The 17,747-nt window shown below is 35.3% G+C and overlaps 1 protein-coding gene across 2 annotated transcripts in view; it reads left to right on the top strand.

Moving 5' to 3' along the window:
* Nucleotides 1-12,668, top strand: part of LOC149561828 (uncharacterized) — a 129,626-nt gene extending 116,958 nt beyond the window's left edge. For both annotated transcript variants that reach the window (XM_089825366.1, XM_089825367.1), the window contains exons 7-8: nucleotides 11,534-11,737; nucleotides 11,832-12,668. In XM_089825366.1, coding sequence (XP_089681492.1) covers nucleotides 11,534-11,737; nucleotides 11,832-12,218 — 591 coding nt within the window. In that variant the 3' untranslated portion in view covers nucleotides 12,219-12,668. The remainder of the gene's footprint in view (nucleotides 1-11,533; nucleotides 11,738-11,831) is intronic.
* The last annotated feature ends 5,079 nt before the right edge of the window (nucleotides 12,669-17,747 follow it).

Raw genomic sequence — 17,747 nt, 5'->3', positions numbered from 1 at the left:
ATGCTCTGGATAGAATTCCGATATATTAACCATTAAGGGAGGGTATTATAATAATAGATAAGCTTCTATGATTAGTTAATGGTTATCTATTTGTAATCTATTGTAAATATTAGAATGTATTTATCTATTAGCTTTGTTTAGCTTTCTTTTAGCTAGAATAGAATGTTTCTATTCTTTACGATCATTTCCTAAAAAAATATCACTTTATTCTTTTGTATATAGACCTCTCAATTTCTGTTAATAACAAGCAAGCATTTTATCAATTACTTCATAATTAGTTTGAACTTATTCTTAAAATTGAGAACTGCTCTAAGTTAGAAAGTGAAATAATTGGTTTAATGAATGAAATCAAGAAACTAACTATAATTTTTCATAAGCAAATGAAATTCACAAAATGTTCAGAAATGGTAAGTGATATGTTAGCTAAACAATGAGACACTAGCATTAGAAATGGAGGAAACTGAATGCTTCTACGTCCCAACCAACAGCTTTAGGGATGCTGCTTCCCCACTCTTAGCTTGTTTTTCATATCTATATTCAACATTGTCCCTATTTTGTATTTTTCGTCAGGAGACAGCTTCCTTTTTTGGGGGGATGATGTTATTGGGAATAATTGTAACCTTCGGGAATAATTGTAACCTTCGGGAATAGTTGTTAGTTAATTGTGTAAGTTTTCCGATACCAAGGGTAGTTGGGACGCGACAGTTGAGTCGCACTCCTTCGGGTACTATATGTACACCGCTTGAGTGGCATCAAACATCAATCAGAAGCACATTATCTTATATTGTATTGTCATGATTATTAGTGGAATCAACAGTTCAGTTCTATGAAACTCAGTGTTACATTCTTTCCTTTTCTATTATGCATTAAACTTGTTTACCCATGGCGGTAGACATCCGTAGCTTAGCCATAATTGCATTTGATGCACCCTTGGAGAGCGATTATGTAAAGTCCAAAGGGCTCATTATACTCACCAAGTTTACAAAATGTGTTCAAAGCCTTCCTATAGTAACTCGTGCCTTCTCAAATTTGATCGATTGAGATAAAGCTTTTGCTTGCAAATTTTTGTACCTCATGCATGTTCCCCGATTTTGTGTTAGGTAGGCTTTTCTTCTTTCTCCTACTTTTTGGTTTTCTTTCTTTTTGCTTATGCTTTTTTAGCTTAGTTGTTTTCTTGCTTTCCTAGTTAGAATTAAGGAATTTCTTTGTGAAATCTAGTAGTTTAGTAGCCTCAAGTTGATCTTCGATGCTAAATCCTAGCTGTGCAACCTCTAGATTCTCAATACCCCTTCTCAATTAATCTAGGTTATCAAAAATAAGGTTTCTGGGATATTTGAGTTTTGGCCCATGCCCTAGGCCGTACAATCATAGGGTTTTGAAATCATAAGAACGATCACTCCAAAACTTCAAACTCTAGAGAATTCCTATACTAATTCCATAGTGATGAAATGACTAATTGTTGGAAAAGACTCCATAGTTTCAAACTCTGGAGCTCAACTCTACCTTCCATATCAAAAATTGAGATCCCTTTGTTAAAATGTTCATAAGTTAAAACCTTAAAGATTTCGGACTTCAGGGTTCCTATCCAACCTTCACCAATTAAGTGATGCATAGACTTTAGACCCAAACCTCAAAATCAAAAGAAATTCACTGAAAGAGAAAACACCCGACTTTGGACTTAAAGGACTAGTCCAATAGTTACTAAACTAGCACGCAATTACCAGTAACCTCGAATGCCAAAACTTGAAATCAACTATAAAGAAGAAACATTACACTTCAATGCTTTGAAATTTTGGACTTTGCAAGATAGGTACAACAATTACCCAAATGGTAAGGCTTTTCTTGTAGATTCATAGGAAGGCTTATGGAATGTTTTGATAACAAGATCCCAAAACCCAATTAAAGTAGAAGGGATTAATCAAAGAAAATATCATGGAGTTATGACAAATGATAATCTTAGTTACTAACATCAAAGAAAATATCATGGAGTTTTGGCAAATGATAATCTTAGTTACTAACATATAAGAAAGGTGATTAATAGTCCTATTCATGGAACGGACTAATGGATCCACTTAGAGGATGGGTTGAGACTCTCAACCTTGACTCCCTAGAAGAGGCTATTAAGAAATCGAGGGACATAGATCATGGAAAAATCAAGAACATAGCTCCACCTAAAGAGCCATCAAGCTTAGGGAACAAGTCAACCTACCCTTCTCAAAAGATGCACCTAGAAAGAATAAATTAGATGAATAATTTTAATAGGATTTGAGAAGAAGAAAATTGTGTTTCACATGCAAGGAGCTCCAGGTACTAGAGCATCAGTGCATGGGAAAAGGCCAAATCCATTATATAGAGGTAAGACCTAATAGCGAAGAAGATGATGATGAAGATATAATTAAATAATCATTGAGCAACTTGATGCGAAAGATGATGCCAAGCCACCTTCCTTTCATAGAAGTGGTACTCTAGCTACCTTAAATGGATCCTCCAACAATGTCACATTCAGGTTACAAGGAACCTTATAAGGGAAAATAATAACTATTCTCATTGATAGTGGGGCTAGCCACAATTTTATAAGCACTCAACTTGTCACTTTCCAAAGAATTCCTACTTGTGAAAAAGAGGCACGTGATGTAGTTTTGGAAAGTGAATCAATTTTTGAATGCCATATCCTAGCTCCAACCCTAGAAGTCACCGTAGGAAATAATGTATTCAAAGACAATTTGTACATGACGGGATTAGGTGAAATTGACATGATACTTGACATCTAGTGGATGAAGGCAATCGATAACCCCATTTAAAACTTTGAAGCCGTGAGTTTCAAGATCAAAATGAATAGTCAAAGATACATCCTTCAAGAACTACCTAATGAAACTCCACACATGGTATCACCTAAGGAAACATCAAGTTCCCTTTGTAATATCAAATGGAGATGTCAACACCAAGGGCTAGAAGACAAGTTCTATATAGGAACTAACCAATCACATCTAAAGGAAGCATCTAGCCTCATAACACCAAAAAAAACATCTCAAGAGATTCAAAGAGGGTGCCCAAGGATTTTTTAAAGGACTCCTTAGCAATTTGCAAAAGATCCACATCTATGCCGATCTATGAGGAATTGATTGAACATAATAATGGAAGCAAATTGCGATGTTTTACCAATCAATATGAGGAAGGAACAATTTGAGAATGCTTGTGTACAAGCATTTTTGAGGAGGGGAGATTGTGATGTCCCCATCTTTGTAGTAATGTTATATACCAATAGTTATGTGGTCAAGGGTTGGCAGACTTGGAGTACCTATAGATAGTTAGAAGGTAGGTAGTACCGATTGCACATAGCAAGTAGATAGTTGGAGGAATTAAAGTATCACGAAGATCCTGAAGTCATGTAAAGAATACAATTTTGTTTTATAACATTAAGAGATGAGGATGAGATATCTCCATCAAGCACCACCAAGCTTACAAGTTAACAAAGATGACATACTTAATGATAACCATTTGATCAACATATAAATCATGACTCTAGTATCCAATTAAAATACTAAATCCATGATCAAACATGTTGACAAGGTGACATCCTATGTCAATCATCATTTGAGCAACAAGGAAGAAGCATGGTACGTAATGAAGAAATAGTCCATCTGACCATCATAAATGCATCAACACTGTCATGATACAAAATGATGGTAGTAATTAACAAGCTTATCACATAAGGATGAGTCCTCTTCGATACTTCTATTATATGAAGTAATCATCTTTGTGTAAGGAGAGTTGATTTATCAAGCATATAATGATCAATTTTATGTGGAGAAGACATAAATGATCATTATACATCAGTCAACATGTATATGATACACCATTGTGGAATAAGCAGAATAGTCACATGTATCTGATGGAGAGAACACGAGGTTGATCAACACTACATATCCAAGTATTGTCTCACATGAAGGCCAAACAATGACTCAAGTAATCGATGGGATCATTTACCTTGATCAGACCAATAATGCATAGAGATGACATGTGACAAACTCAAATATTACTGATGGTATCAAGACACGTTAAGTAGATTGGCAGATTGACGGAGGCATAAATGATTGGAGAAACCAATGACATTGATTAAGGCTAAACATCTTTAATAACATTGACAACACTAATCAAACTGAGGGAATAGTTGACTAGTCAGAAGAATAGTCATGGTCATCGATAATGATCATCATTGTAAGGGGCAACAAGTGCACAACAATTACAATTAAAAATGGGAGCCTAGATGATGATAGTGATTAGTTATAATAACAACACTTCTGTTAATCGATATATTTTATGAAGAAGGGCAATGTGTGAAAGATTGTCCCATCAAACATGAAGAGATGCAATTCCTTCAAATTGGAAGGGAACCCCATCAATAATCAATTTATAAACCTTTATCTCTCATTTGTATCCTTTATTTGATCTGTTTGGAGAGCATCAGCCTTTTGGCATAGTACATTCACATAGTTTAGAGGTGATAATCAGAGACAACACCATTGTTGCAAGAGTGAATTGACAGGACTGGTAACGACATAAGTATTATTGTTGCAAGAATGTATGTACAGATTAGAAACAACTTATTTATTAGTTTTTTACTCATAAACCTTAAAACAACTGTAATGATCCTGGCTACGGATATTAGTTTTTTTTTTAACAGGAAAAACCACGAATATGCCCTAGTGTGGACTCCAGACGAATCAAAAATTATCTGGAGTGGCCGTACGATGATTAAGGATGCTGTAGTGGTTGTACGGATCGATCTGGAGGGAAACAATGGTGAAATGAGGGGGGTAGCCGTACGTGGAGAGGCCGTACGGTGGCCTGAAGCAGACCATACGGTATTAGGAGTGTGGCATACGGTGATACATGAGGAGCCGTATGGTGGTATATGTAATAGCCGTACACTTTTTATAACGGGTCGTACGATATCTATAAAGGTCGTACGGTGATAATTGGGTGCCCATACGGTGATTAATATGGGTTGTACGGCAATTTCAGCCGGTAGTACGGATATGCAAATAATGGATTTAGAGGTCCAAGCCGTACAGAGTTGAAGAATAGTGAGGAATGAGGTGTACGGAGAACACACGCAGAAGGTATCGAAACACAATGTTGCATATATGCAGACACAGGACGTTAATGGATTAATAGAGACACGATAGTGCACAAAACAAGAATAGATCAAATCAACACAATAGATAATTGCCAAAAGATGGAGCTTTGACTTGCGAGGTCCGAGCAAAGAAGTACAATGCAACAATGGAATAGGGTGAGGGTTGAATCCCACCAAAAGCGCACGAGCCAAATAGGGAAGATCTTTCACTTCCGAAATGGCGAACAATCCCGAACTCCAACAGGAATCCACAGTAAAGAGAAAATATCATCCAAAGCATGCTTATAGACTACCTACGAGCCGTGCTTAAATACCCGTCAGGAAAAAACTTTCTGAGGGTGTACAAAGTTAGTTGACGGCGACACAAACTACAAAAACAAAATAAAAAATGGGTTTGAGATAAAATAACGTAATTGGCCTGTTACAAAGATTAAATTATTATTTATTTTATAACGGGAACATTACAACAACTACTTATGAGGCGTTCGAAAAGGAAAAAATCATTTTGCCTCTTATTTTGCTCTCAACATATTTTCTCTTCATTTTGATCTTAAACTTGCAGCCGCTGAATATCCAACCGCAGAATATCCAACATATGATTTTTTGATAATCCTTTCTATGAGTGATGAACATTGAATCATATTTCAAGAACTACATTGTAATTCAGTAATTGTAAAGATTTTCATTTGAATCATGAACATTGATGGAGGAGCATCTTGGGTCTTTGAGCAATCTTGCATCAACCAAAAATATATTTTGTTTTCTGTACCAGTTTGTTGTTCGTGAAGTAGCCATTACTGTTGTTGGTGTCGTGTTATGCACGGTTAACATGATGACTAGGACCTATTCTTGATCCTCCTAAGAGTGCAAGCATTGATCGTTTGTATTTCTCGAGTTGTGAACCATTCTTTGCAGTCTCTATTTTAGCATGTTCCTTCTTTGCAATCACTATTTTAGCATGTTTCCTTCTTTGAACCATTCCTTTGGCTCGTTTCTTATGTTAATGTGATGTGTTTCAAAGTTAGGAGCCGACTCGTTGGACATGTGTGGATCTTGCTTCAAGGGCGCAATGCTTTATGTTTTAGTTAGCATTGGTTTTAGTTTACTCTTACTAGATTGGACCTATAATGCAATTAAATGCCTGACTAACCGACTTGTGGCTTAGCTGGCTTTACAAGAGGCTTTGTTAGAGATAGAAGTGGCGGAAGAGGATGATATGAGTTATGGAGAAGTAGGATAGGATGCAAATTTGGGTTCTAACTTCATAAATTCTTTGTGTGGCTGCCTATCGCCTAGCTTTATATGGATCTTGTTTCCATTGTTTTGTGTGATACTTATATTGCTTCTGTGTGCAACTCTGAGCAGGGTTTGTTGTATGTTTAAGATAGAGAGTTTCTGCTTGAATGTACCCTTCCCCTGCGTCAAACATAGACATATAAGATAATAGGGGTTTGAATTATATGAATATTTTTCAACTATCAATTGGCATTTGACATTGATCAGTGATCAAGTATCATGCTATGAAATGATTTGGTTTAATTATAATATATTTTTATTTAATTACTAAATATATTTATTAGTTCATTTCTCTTATATATACACGTACCCAAATTCCCTCTTAACCCCTAAAAAAATTCTCACACACCCATATACTCACATTTGTCTTGCACCCGAACTGGTAACTTAGCTTTATAGATATCTATAGATTGGAATATCTTAACTTTGCACAACCCTATATCATAGTTACAGAACTCTGCGAGTCCTGTCAAGACTCAGAGTCTTGCGCCGAGTCGGGCTTGCAGATATACAATTTATTAAAATATTCTTAAAATTGCACACAAAATGAATTATAAATAGAGAGCATTAAATAAATAAATTTTTATATTTTATAAATCTATTAAAATACTCAATTATGAATCTATTAAAAATCTAAATAATAGATTAGTAAATACTAAATAGTAAATACATTTACATATTGAAATTGTATTAAAATCTATTATGAATCAATTAAAATATATTAATTATGATTCATAAATCTATTCAAATATATTAATTATGAATCTATTTAATATTTTTTAAATCTGTTAAAATACAGTAAATATTGTTATATATTTATAGCTATCAAATGAGAATAGACTTCAATTTTGTACTGATGGTATCAAAATCAACTTTGTGCATCTTGGTAAAATGGTTGAGACCGGAAATAAACCTGTGTTGAAGAATCGACTTCTTGTTATTAATGTCGCATTATAACTTTTATCATCAGGCATGATGTGAGAAAACTGATTAAAGTTTTTGAGGCTGAGTTATATTATAAAAAAAAAAAAAATTCAACTTACAGAGCGGAGTTGTAATATAAAAACGAGAACTATGTTGTCAAATTGAAAGAGCCATCCTATTGTAGGAGTTGTCGAATTGAAACTATGCAGAATCGTCATTGTCTAATAGAATACCTAAATTGTCTTGACCTTTTAGAACTAAACCTAAAATTCCTGATGACTTTATCAACACTTTTTGACCAGTATTTGGATTTTAGCGCGAATATATCTGGCATAATCGCAGCAATTTCCTAAATTAATTTGCTGTCGTGTTTTGATGTGATTATATTGCTGGGCTTTTCCTTTCGTGAAATATCAATACTTAGGTGATATTTTGCCCTTTTTTTCAACTATAGATAGAACATATAATCACTAGTTGGGCAGAAAAAGAATGTAAACAGGAAAAATGGAAAGATGGTCTTAGGCCAAAACACTACCTTGGATCATTGGACCCCTCTTTAGACACTATCAGAGTGGTGGTTGTTGCACTAAAAGATCGACCTGTTAATGCCCAATATGACTACTAGACTTATAGAAGACACAAGAGGTTGTTAAACCATGTCATGAATCTCAAAGGGATCCCCAAGGGAGATGTTGGCAATTAGTCCAACAATCTCCCCTCAATGTCATCCGAGAGGATTTGAACCTATGACAAGGCTCCGATACCACTTGTTAGAGTGATAGTTGTAGTTGCACCAAAAAGTCGACCTGTAAATGCCCGAAACGACTACTAGACTTATAGAAGACACAAGAGGCTGTTAAACCATGTCAGGGACTGCGAAGGGGGATGTTGGCAATCAGTCCAACAAACACTTAATTGAAAATGTTTGGGACATGCAGAGTGGAGATATCTTTTGTTGCCTTGTGGATTTCAAAACAGCTTTTGACATTGTCCCTCGGGACAAACTATGGAGTAGAATGGAAGAACATCGGAATTCAAAGGAGTATAGAGTGGCTGCTTATAAGCTTTGTGAGCATGTTAGAGCTAAAACCAGAACTAAGGTGGGTTAATCTTTGTGCTTTTATAGTGACATTGGCATCAAACAAGGGTGTCCTCTTTCTCTCACATTGTTTGTTTTCTATATTGATAAACTAGAAGAATGGTATCTAGCTAGTGGGATGCATTGTGAAGCTGCTGTTATGTTCAGATGATCTTATTCTAATTGCAAAATTTACCTTGTGATTTAAATAACATTTGAAAGCTTAAGAGCCTTTATGTCAAAAGATTGGGATGCAAGTGAACACTGGCAAACGATGATCTTTTCCTTGAAAATGAAAAAGAAGCAAAAGTTATCTTCAATAGAAGATATTTGGATATAAATACCTAGGAATTGATTTTTACAATAGGCTCAGCTGGGACACATGTATGACAAAAAGGTTTTGGGGAGTGGGGTATGGAGCACTTCTTACCTTTCTTTGAATAGCTGTAGGAAAATGGAGTCTTGGGATTAGAAAACTAAAAGGACCCTTTTTGAATTGTTTGTTGTCCTGGTCGTCCTCTATGGATGTGAAATTTTGGCGAGTAGGATATCAAACCACAAGTCAAAAGAATTGAAAGACAATTAACTACCAACAATCTCAAAGTCAAGTGAATGGTGCCATATAAGATCCTTTTAGCTGAGCCTGGTATGTTCCCAATGCAAGCATCAACAATAACTCATTTGCTAAGTTACTTTAGAAAAGGTTGAAAGCATGGATAAGCACTGCTGGTCCAAATGATTGTGGAAGAGGAACCAAATCATAGGAAGAAGACTTGGAGGAAACAAAACAATAAGTGGATAAACAAGTGGGACATCAAGTGGCGTGAATCTCCCAGTGCTGACATTGAAATAAAAAAGATGGTGCTATAAAAGTTTAGAACTGCAATGTGGACAAAACAGAAGGGCAGAATAAAAGAATATTATGTCAAAGTTTTCAAACCGCATGTGGAAGCACGATGGAGCCTATTTGAGGGACGGAATAAAGGAGAAGGTTAATTTTTAATAGTGCAGCTGAGGAGTAGTACTCATCACCTTATGTCTGAAATGAGTAAAGTTTAAACAGACTACCTCCAAAGGAAGGTGGAAGGAAAGAACTTGTGTCTGTTGTAGCAAATACATGTTTGAAACCGAGTGATACTTCATCATAGAGTGTGTAGTATATGAGGATACCCATAAGCAATTTGAAAATACTTTGAAAGTGGACAGTCTAAATGAGCTCTTTGAGGAGACAAGGCTTCACAAATTAGCAAACCTCGTGGTCAAAATTCATAATAGAAGAGCTGACATATAAAGGAATATGAAAGTGATTCAATGTTGTGGCTTTTGGTCTATTAGACGTGGACTTCATTGAAATTAATTCATTCTTCATTCATTCATTGTGAGTCCTCTTTATTGACTGTGGCTTTCCATAATAAAAAGCATGATAACTTTTTTAGCTTTCTGGGTGAATCTTTTGGTCTTCCCTTATGCACTAATCCCCCTCTATAGTGACACTGCCTTTATAGCAGAAATGAAGGGATTCAAGTTGACTCAACTTGTCTTTTCTACTGGCTGGTGTAGTTTCCAAATTGGTTGTGGTTAATTACATTGGAAAATGAATTTTTGAGCATGGGTCTGAAATTTGAATTCTTCCTTGGTAGCTGAAGTTGCACCTGATGTTGTGATGGATAAATAATGAATTCAAAATTGAGAATCTTCTATTGTAGCTGGATGGAGCCATAGGACTTTGGTATTAAGTTTTGGATTAGTTTATGGTGATTTTAGGAAGTAGGTGAATTCATTCTTCCTTACAGAAAGTTGTGGAATTACATGGACATCAGAACATAGCTGTTTCTTCTATCAGAGGACCATATGAACTGAGAAGGAACAGCTGCCTCAAGAAAGATTGTTGATCACTAGTTTCAGATCTCTTCAGTTCTGCCATTGAAGGGGTGTATTTACCTTTATTATCAGTCTCTGTTGATTTTAAGACTACTATCAAACGTCAGAATATTGAATTCTTTCTTCTGTGATCTGTTAGTGTGCAACATGAACAGACAATTATTGAATTTTCATTATCTTCTGAACATAACTTCTGTTACTGTAATAACCTTCCTACTCATGTAAAGTACTCCAGCTTGTCATTGCTAGTTTGACTTTGCATTATCCATCGGCTTTATTTTCTATGTACATTCCAATATTCTTGAGCACTGCAATATCTTACAATCAGAGTACCTTATGAAAATGCAAGCAAACATGCCTTGTGCTAGCTATCAAACAAATCACCTATAAGGAGGAGGCTGTGAAAAAATTGGGTTAAAAACAGGGTAGCGTATTTCAATTTTTTTCCCCTTGCTGTCACGGAGCCTTCCAAAAGAGTATTAGGTCCCCTAACAATTCTTTTTCTTTGCATTGTATTTGTTGATTTGGAAAACTGTAAAATTGTAGCTGCTCCAACAGGAATAATTGACAGGGTTCAAGCTGATGAAGACTTCGAATAAATTTATAGCCTTTGAGATAAACATGTTTCTTAATATTTAGTTTTGAATACATCAACATAATCTTGATATTATAAGGTATATGATTGTTAGCTCTTTAGCGTGAAATTACCTTTTACCACAGGCAATGCACATGATCAAGATAGTGTTTATTTGATTTTTATGGCCCCAAACAAGACGATGTTGATCAACTCTGCTTCCTTAGTGGGTCTCTAGACAGATCTGCTAGTGATAGAAAGCATTAAATGCACAAATGATTATGATCACATACAGTGATGACCAAACTGAATGTTAAGATGATATTGGACATTTGATAATATTGATTGATAAATTACCTTGCATGAGAATCTTCTGTTTTTTTGTAAAGACACCCACAGCTGAACTGACAGGTATGGTTGAACAAAAAGAGTGCTATGATAAAAGTCATTCAAAATCAGCTGCAGTATGCGATAAAACTTCTTTAAATTTGAATAAAACTTTTGCCCTTATTTTGTATTACATTTTTCTATCACAAACAAAATATTTCTTGCTGCATCAATATTGCTATGATTTTTTACATGACGTAATAACGTGTCAAGTTGAACTTGAAAATGTCCTTGATTGGGAATATCTGGGCAGGTGATTAGAGTGAAATGGTCGTTGCATGCTAGAGAGGAAATTGTTTTCGAGCTTTCTGAACATTTGACTGGTAGAGTCACCCAAGAAATCTTAGACAAAGTGAGGAAAAGCACAAGGGAGATGATTGCGGAGCAAGAAGCTGTAAGAGATCGCCTATTCACGGTTCAAGATGTTATGCAGAACACTATGCGAGCATTATTACAGGTATATTTGCAGTGTAATCTCATGTCTCTGTGGGCTATGCCAAGTGTTCATTTTTATGGGATTCTTACTATCACAACTGAATCTGTATGCACAGGATAAAAGTATACGCATTACACATAATATGACGGTTATTGGAGGAGGGGGCCTTGTTCTTACTATACTCACAGGACTTTTTGGAGTCAATATTGATGGGATCCCTGGTGGTCAAAATACACCCTATGCATTCGCTTTATTTTCTGGAATACTTCTTTTCCTTGGCATGGCTTTGGTTGGGTTTGGAATTCTATATTTTGGGTTAAAAAAACCAATCACAGAAGAACAAGTTGAAGTGCGTAGAATGGAGCTTCAAGATCTTGTAGACACATTCCAGCATGATGCAGAGACACATGCAAAATTTCAAAATGCAAGCTATAGACATCAATTACAGTTACAAGGAGATGAAAGGGTCCTTGATAATTGTAATTATATTGTCATTAGATAGCTTCTTGTAGACAGTTGTGCTATGCAATATGGCTTGATGTACAATTCTTTAAACAAACAATATGCTATCTAAACTCCTAGTATTTGTGAAATTATACTGAAAATAATATGAATTTCAAAATCAGGAGCTTGAGATAAGCATTGGTTATCCTAATGGATCCTTGATTGAGAATATTACAAATCAGATGGGAATATTCATCTGTTAGTGTTGAAAACTACAAATATGTTTTTCCACAAATATTATGGCACGTGAAAAACATATTTGTAGGTTTTCACCTGCCATATTATTGAATGGCATGCACCTGTGGAAATTCTATTTCCTTCTTCTGCAAAGATATCAAAGATCTTAGGTTACTTATTTTCAGGCACAAAAACTGGGTGTTCTTTGAACTTTGTAATTATACCTTCATTTACAATGACTTGTTGAGTAGCATTTTATACCTTTGAACAATAGGAGACCTTGTACTATAAAATAATGGTGAACTACACTTAGGGCACTCTTGATAGATTTGATCATGACCAAAACATAAATGACTAAATATAATATTAAAAATACATCATGTTCAAATCTCTTTCTTAAGCTTTTAATTAAAGAATCTTGTATGCATGAGTATCAACCTTGTTTCTCGGTGATAGGGGTACAAATTGAATGAATTGAGATCTTCAAGGAAAAATTCGGCAATATACCATCTTTAGAGTGACTGTAATAACCTTGAGCTGGCACTCAACAGAATTGGCAAAATACTGATAATCTCTTTTTGTGTGTGTTTTTTTGTTTTAGATTGAGATATGTATAATTTTGAACTTTTCTCCAAGAAAATATATAATGCCAAAGGATAGATTAACATTCAAACTTATATATGCTGAAACTGGTAACTTTCACAATTCAAGGGCATTATATCTAATCAAATCAGATTGCAAGAAAGCTTATGGCAAGGTAACAGATTGGAATTTTGGAACAGAACAATCAGTACTTTTAATGCAACTAATGGAGTTATCACACTGAAACCTTTACAATATGTATATGTATATATGCAATTGTTTCATCCAGTACTGCTGCAATATTATTGTGGCAATTGAAAGCAGATATGAACCTGTACTCCTAGTGATTAGTAGTTGTCCCAGTCTTCCTTGTCTTACACGCCAAATCAGATAATTCTAGACCCCAAAAGAAAATGGTAATGACAGGATAGGGCAGATCACATTTGTTCTACGAAAATTATCGACCAACAACAACAAACTATTTTATATTGCCTTAAGGAAAAACACGCAGATTGCAGCACTAAACTAGAATTAGGTGGGGTTGCCAATATTAAATGCCAAGATCAATTAATTGATTCAATTCTACAATAAATGGACAATCCTCTAATCATAGCGAGCACAGTAAGGGATTGGAGCAATTTTCACCAAATAAATTCCAAGATGAGCGTCCAAGATCAAATATAACTTATGTTGCCGGATTCATCCCCTGCTGCCTGGATTTGGGTCCGGGTCCACACGGGTCCAGATTCGTTCCTGGGTTCGCTGCAGGTCCAGGCAGGGTCCTTAGTTTTAACTGTGGATTCGTCCGGGCCCTTGCTGGAGCGAACCTAGACGAACCCACAGTGAACCCGAGGTTAAAACAACTTTAAAGAGTGTGTTTTTTAAATTGTTTTCTTATGTAACTCTCAAAGGAACCTAATAAAAAACATTTCACTCATCTAATCCCTTATGTCAAGGAGGATGATGATATAGCAGCATATGGGACTAGTGGAACCAGTTTGGGTTCCAAAGATGAAGATCTAGATATACTTGCAGTTGGGGATGAAGCCATTGATCCCTCATTTTATGATGATCCATTTGACCCTTGAAGAGCATTTGAAACTATGATTATTGATAAACTACTAAACATTTGTCATCTATCATCATGTTTCAAACTTTATTATTTGATGAGCTAGTCTTTGTTTTGCAATTTAGTAATTCAATGTATTATTTGATGAACTAGTCTATGTGTTGCAATTTAGTAATTCAATGTATAATTTTTTTTACAATCATGAAGATAGATTAATGAGCGAGTATTTAATGGTTTTAGATTTAGGTAAAAACAAGTTTTGAAGGGACCCGAAACCCTTTGGCATTTGGCATTGATCAGTGATCAAGCAACAATTGTTCATATTGTGAAATGATTTTGTTTTGCAACTATGCATGTTTCTCTTCTGTGTGTGTGTCCATATATATATATATATATATATATATATATATATACTTACGAACCCATCCACGAACCCAAATGGGGAAATTTTTTTTTGCCCGAACCCACGAACCCGAACCCGTCCCCGAACCCGAATCGGCAAGTTAGAATATAACCCAATCACAACAATGGCTTCCAAGCGACAGTGAAAAAATAGCAATGGAAGACACCAAATAAATATTAGAAATTCAAATACCAAGTCCACTATACCTTAGCAATGGAAATTGAGTGATCACAAACTTTAACAATAGACTTCTCCTTAGCCACAGAAAAATACAGTAGGAGAGATGGCCAATTGTATACCTCAACACAATTGACAATGCAACTCAAAACAAAATCTCATATTTGAGTATATAATACTTCAATTGTAGATCTAATGGAACAACTCTGAATTCAAACCCTTATACTTCAATAAGGGCACCAAAATTCAGAACCTTAAAAAAGGCCACAAATGCAACACCAAAAAATAAATACACAAGTGTGCTTTTTCCAATGAAACAAGTTCATATTTATAATGTTTTGTTGATAAAAGTTTCCAAAAGAACTCAACTTTAGAAATTATGTAAGTTTCCCAAAAGAACTTAGCTCTTGAAACTTTCTAACACAAAAATTATAAATAATTAATACTCGGCTTAGGCATATAATAAATGACCCCTTCTAATGATGACTCAACCTTCAACTTAAGTGAAATAAGAAAGCTAAAATAATAACTTTATAAGAAGCCATTTAATAATTCAATAATAATTTAATCACTAAAAATATAATAACTCCCCAAATACTGATTATTTAAATATGTTGTTTGAAATATGAGTCGCACATATTATTTCTCCATGTTACCAAATACACTTTTCAAAAATAGAAGGAGTCCATCTCAATCAACACTGGATTTCGCACAAATAGTAAGTACACAAATCTAAGCCCAAATGAAGTCCAATATGAGCCAAAACAAAGACTAACCTATAGCTTAGTGAATTGTGGAGAAGACAAAACCCTCTCAAGCCAAGCCATTGCCTCAGAAGACCCTCCATTCACAAGAATTAGCCTATAGGGATCACAATAATATGTTAATCTCTCAAACCTTGATGCTGACAAAAATGGGGACATTATACTCCTCCCTCCCCGAGATTGCTTGTTCTCAAGCAATTTGGCAACATACTGAACTCCGGCCTCCACTAGTCTACCAAATAAAGAAGTAAGTGATAACCCAATCAACGTTGAACCAACTGCATACCACTAAAATCATTATGACCAACAACATGACCTATAGTATAGCACTCAAAATCTATCCTAATGATGTAGGAGTTAGGATATCACCAGAAGTCAACTCCACAAGAAATCTATTCTTCCTAGTCACCACCCACATCATATATACTGGAGTGAAATCTTGATCATCAACCCCCACAAAACAAGAGAACTTGCTGCAATGTGGGGTTCTCCGTTGATGTCAACAAATACACTCATCCTAACAATACCTGTAATTGCAATGGATGTAACTACATCCTCATCAAAATTCATGGCTACGGGAACATCACCAAATGTGGCAATAAGAAACTGAACCATGTCTCGAAATGGTGAAATTTGAGCCCCTCTACACTCAGGTGAGTGATCAACATCAATCTCAAGGGGATTACCATAAGACAATGTTGCATCAATGTCAAACATGGGATTGTCCACAAAGTGAAGATCAACATTGTGTTGATCACTAGTATACCATTAACTCTGTCTCTACATTACTCACCTCATCATCAATAACATGTGTACTATCATCAAAGCACACATCTACAATCACATGCATACCACTAAACTCCTTGGTAGATGGCTCAATTGACCCAAAGGTGGTTGTTGATATGGGAGTACCCTTGGTTGTTGATATGGTAGTATCCTTGCATGTTCCTACTCCCATCTACTATCATTGCATCAACATCAAATGCATGATCTTAGGAACTCATGCCAACAATTGCATCATTCAACACAACTTGACATGAATGCCCATCACACTCCACATCCACCATGTCCATCTCATGTAGTGTCTTATAAGAAATATTTTGTACATTTGTAGCCACCAGTATATCATCACATTTCACTTTTCGAAAAAGTTATATCACACTTTTTTCAAATCTCGGATTCAAAATTAGTTGGGTCATCTGCTTATGATTTTGTTTTGGCTCATTCTTCTTATGATTTTGTTTTGGCTCATTCACTAGCATATCCAACTATTTCACGATACCCCGTATTTCAAATTCTCCATCTCTAGGTGGAGAATACAACCTCTATGAGTATACTATCTACCCAGAATGAATCTCCTATCACCATTCATGTCACTGAATACCAATCATTGAATCAATCTTATAATTGAGCCCAATTCTAGGAGGATGGTAGGAAATCACTTTGATACCATAGTAATAACCTTGAGTTGACACTTAACAGAATTGGAAAAATGTTGACTCTTATTTGTTTAAAAATTAAAATAGAGATATGTATAATTACAAACTTTTCTCCAAGAAAATACAAAATCCCAACGAATAGTATAACATTCCAACTTATCTATGTTGAAACTGATAACTTTCACAATTCAAGGCCATTATATCTAATCAAATTAGATTGCAAGAAAGCTTCCGCCAAGGTAACATATTGGGATTTTGGAATAGAACAATCAATACTTTTAATGTGACTAATGGAGTCATCACACTGAAACCCTTACAATATCTACATGTATATATTCAATTGTTTCATCCACTAATGTTGTGATATTATCGTGGCATTTGACAACATATATGAACCTGTACTCCTAGTAATTAGCAACATTCCCAATCTTCCTTGTCTTACATGCTAAATCAGATAATGCTCAACCCCTCAAAAATGGTAAGTACAAGATAGGGTAGATCCTAGTTGTTCGAAGAAAATTATCAGTTGACAACAACAAAGTATATTATATTCACTTAAGGAAAAACACTCAGATTGCAACACTAAACCAAAATTGAGTGGGGTTGCCAATATTAAATGCCAAGATGAATTAATTGATTCAATTCTGAAATAAATGAATAATCCTCTAATCACAACAAACACAATAAGGGGTTGTAGCAATTCTCACCAAATAAACCCCAAGATGAGCATCCAAGATCAAACATAAACCAATCACAACAATGGCTTCCAAGCAACAATGAAAAAACAGCAATGGAAGACACGACATCAATGTCAGAAATTTAGATATCAAGTCCACTATACCTCAGCAACGAAAATGGAGTGGTCACAACCTTCAGCTAGTAGACATCTTCTTAGCCACAAGAAAATACAATATGA

The sequence above is a fragment of the Cupressus sempervirens genome, chromosome 4 (assembly GCF_028749045.1).
Source record: "Cupressus sempervirens isolate cs-2001-9-10 chromosome 4, ASM2874904v1, whole genome shotgun sequence".
NCBI lineage: Eukaryota > Viridiplantae > Streptophyta > Pinopsida > Cupressales > Cupressaceae > Cupressus > Cupressus sempervirens.
The sequence above is the reverse complement of the archived record's forward strand: the minus strand, read 5'-3'. Positions and strand labels throughout refer to the sequence as shown.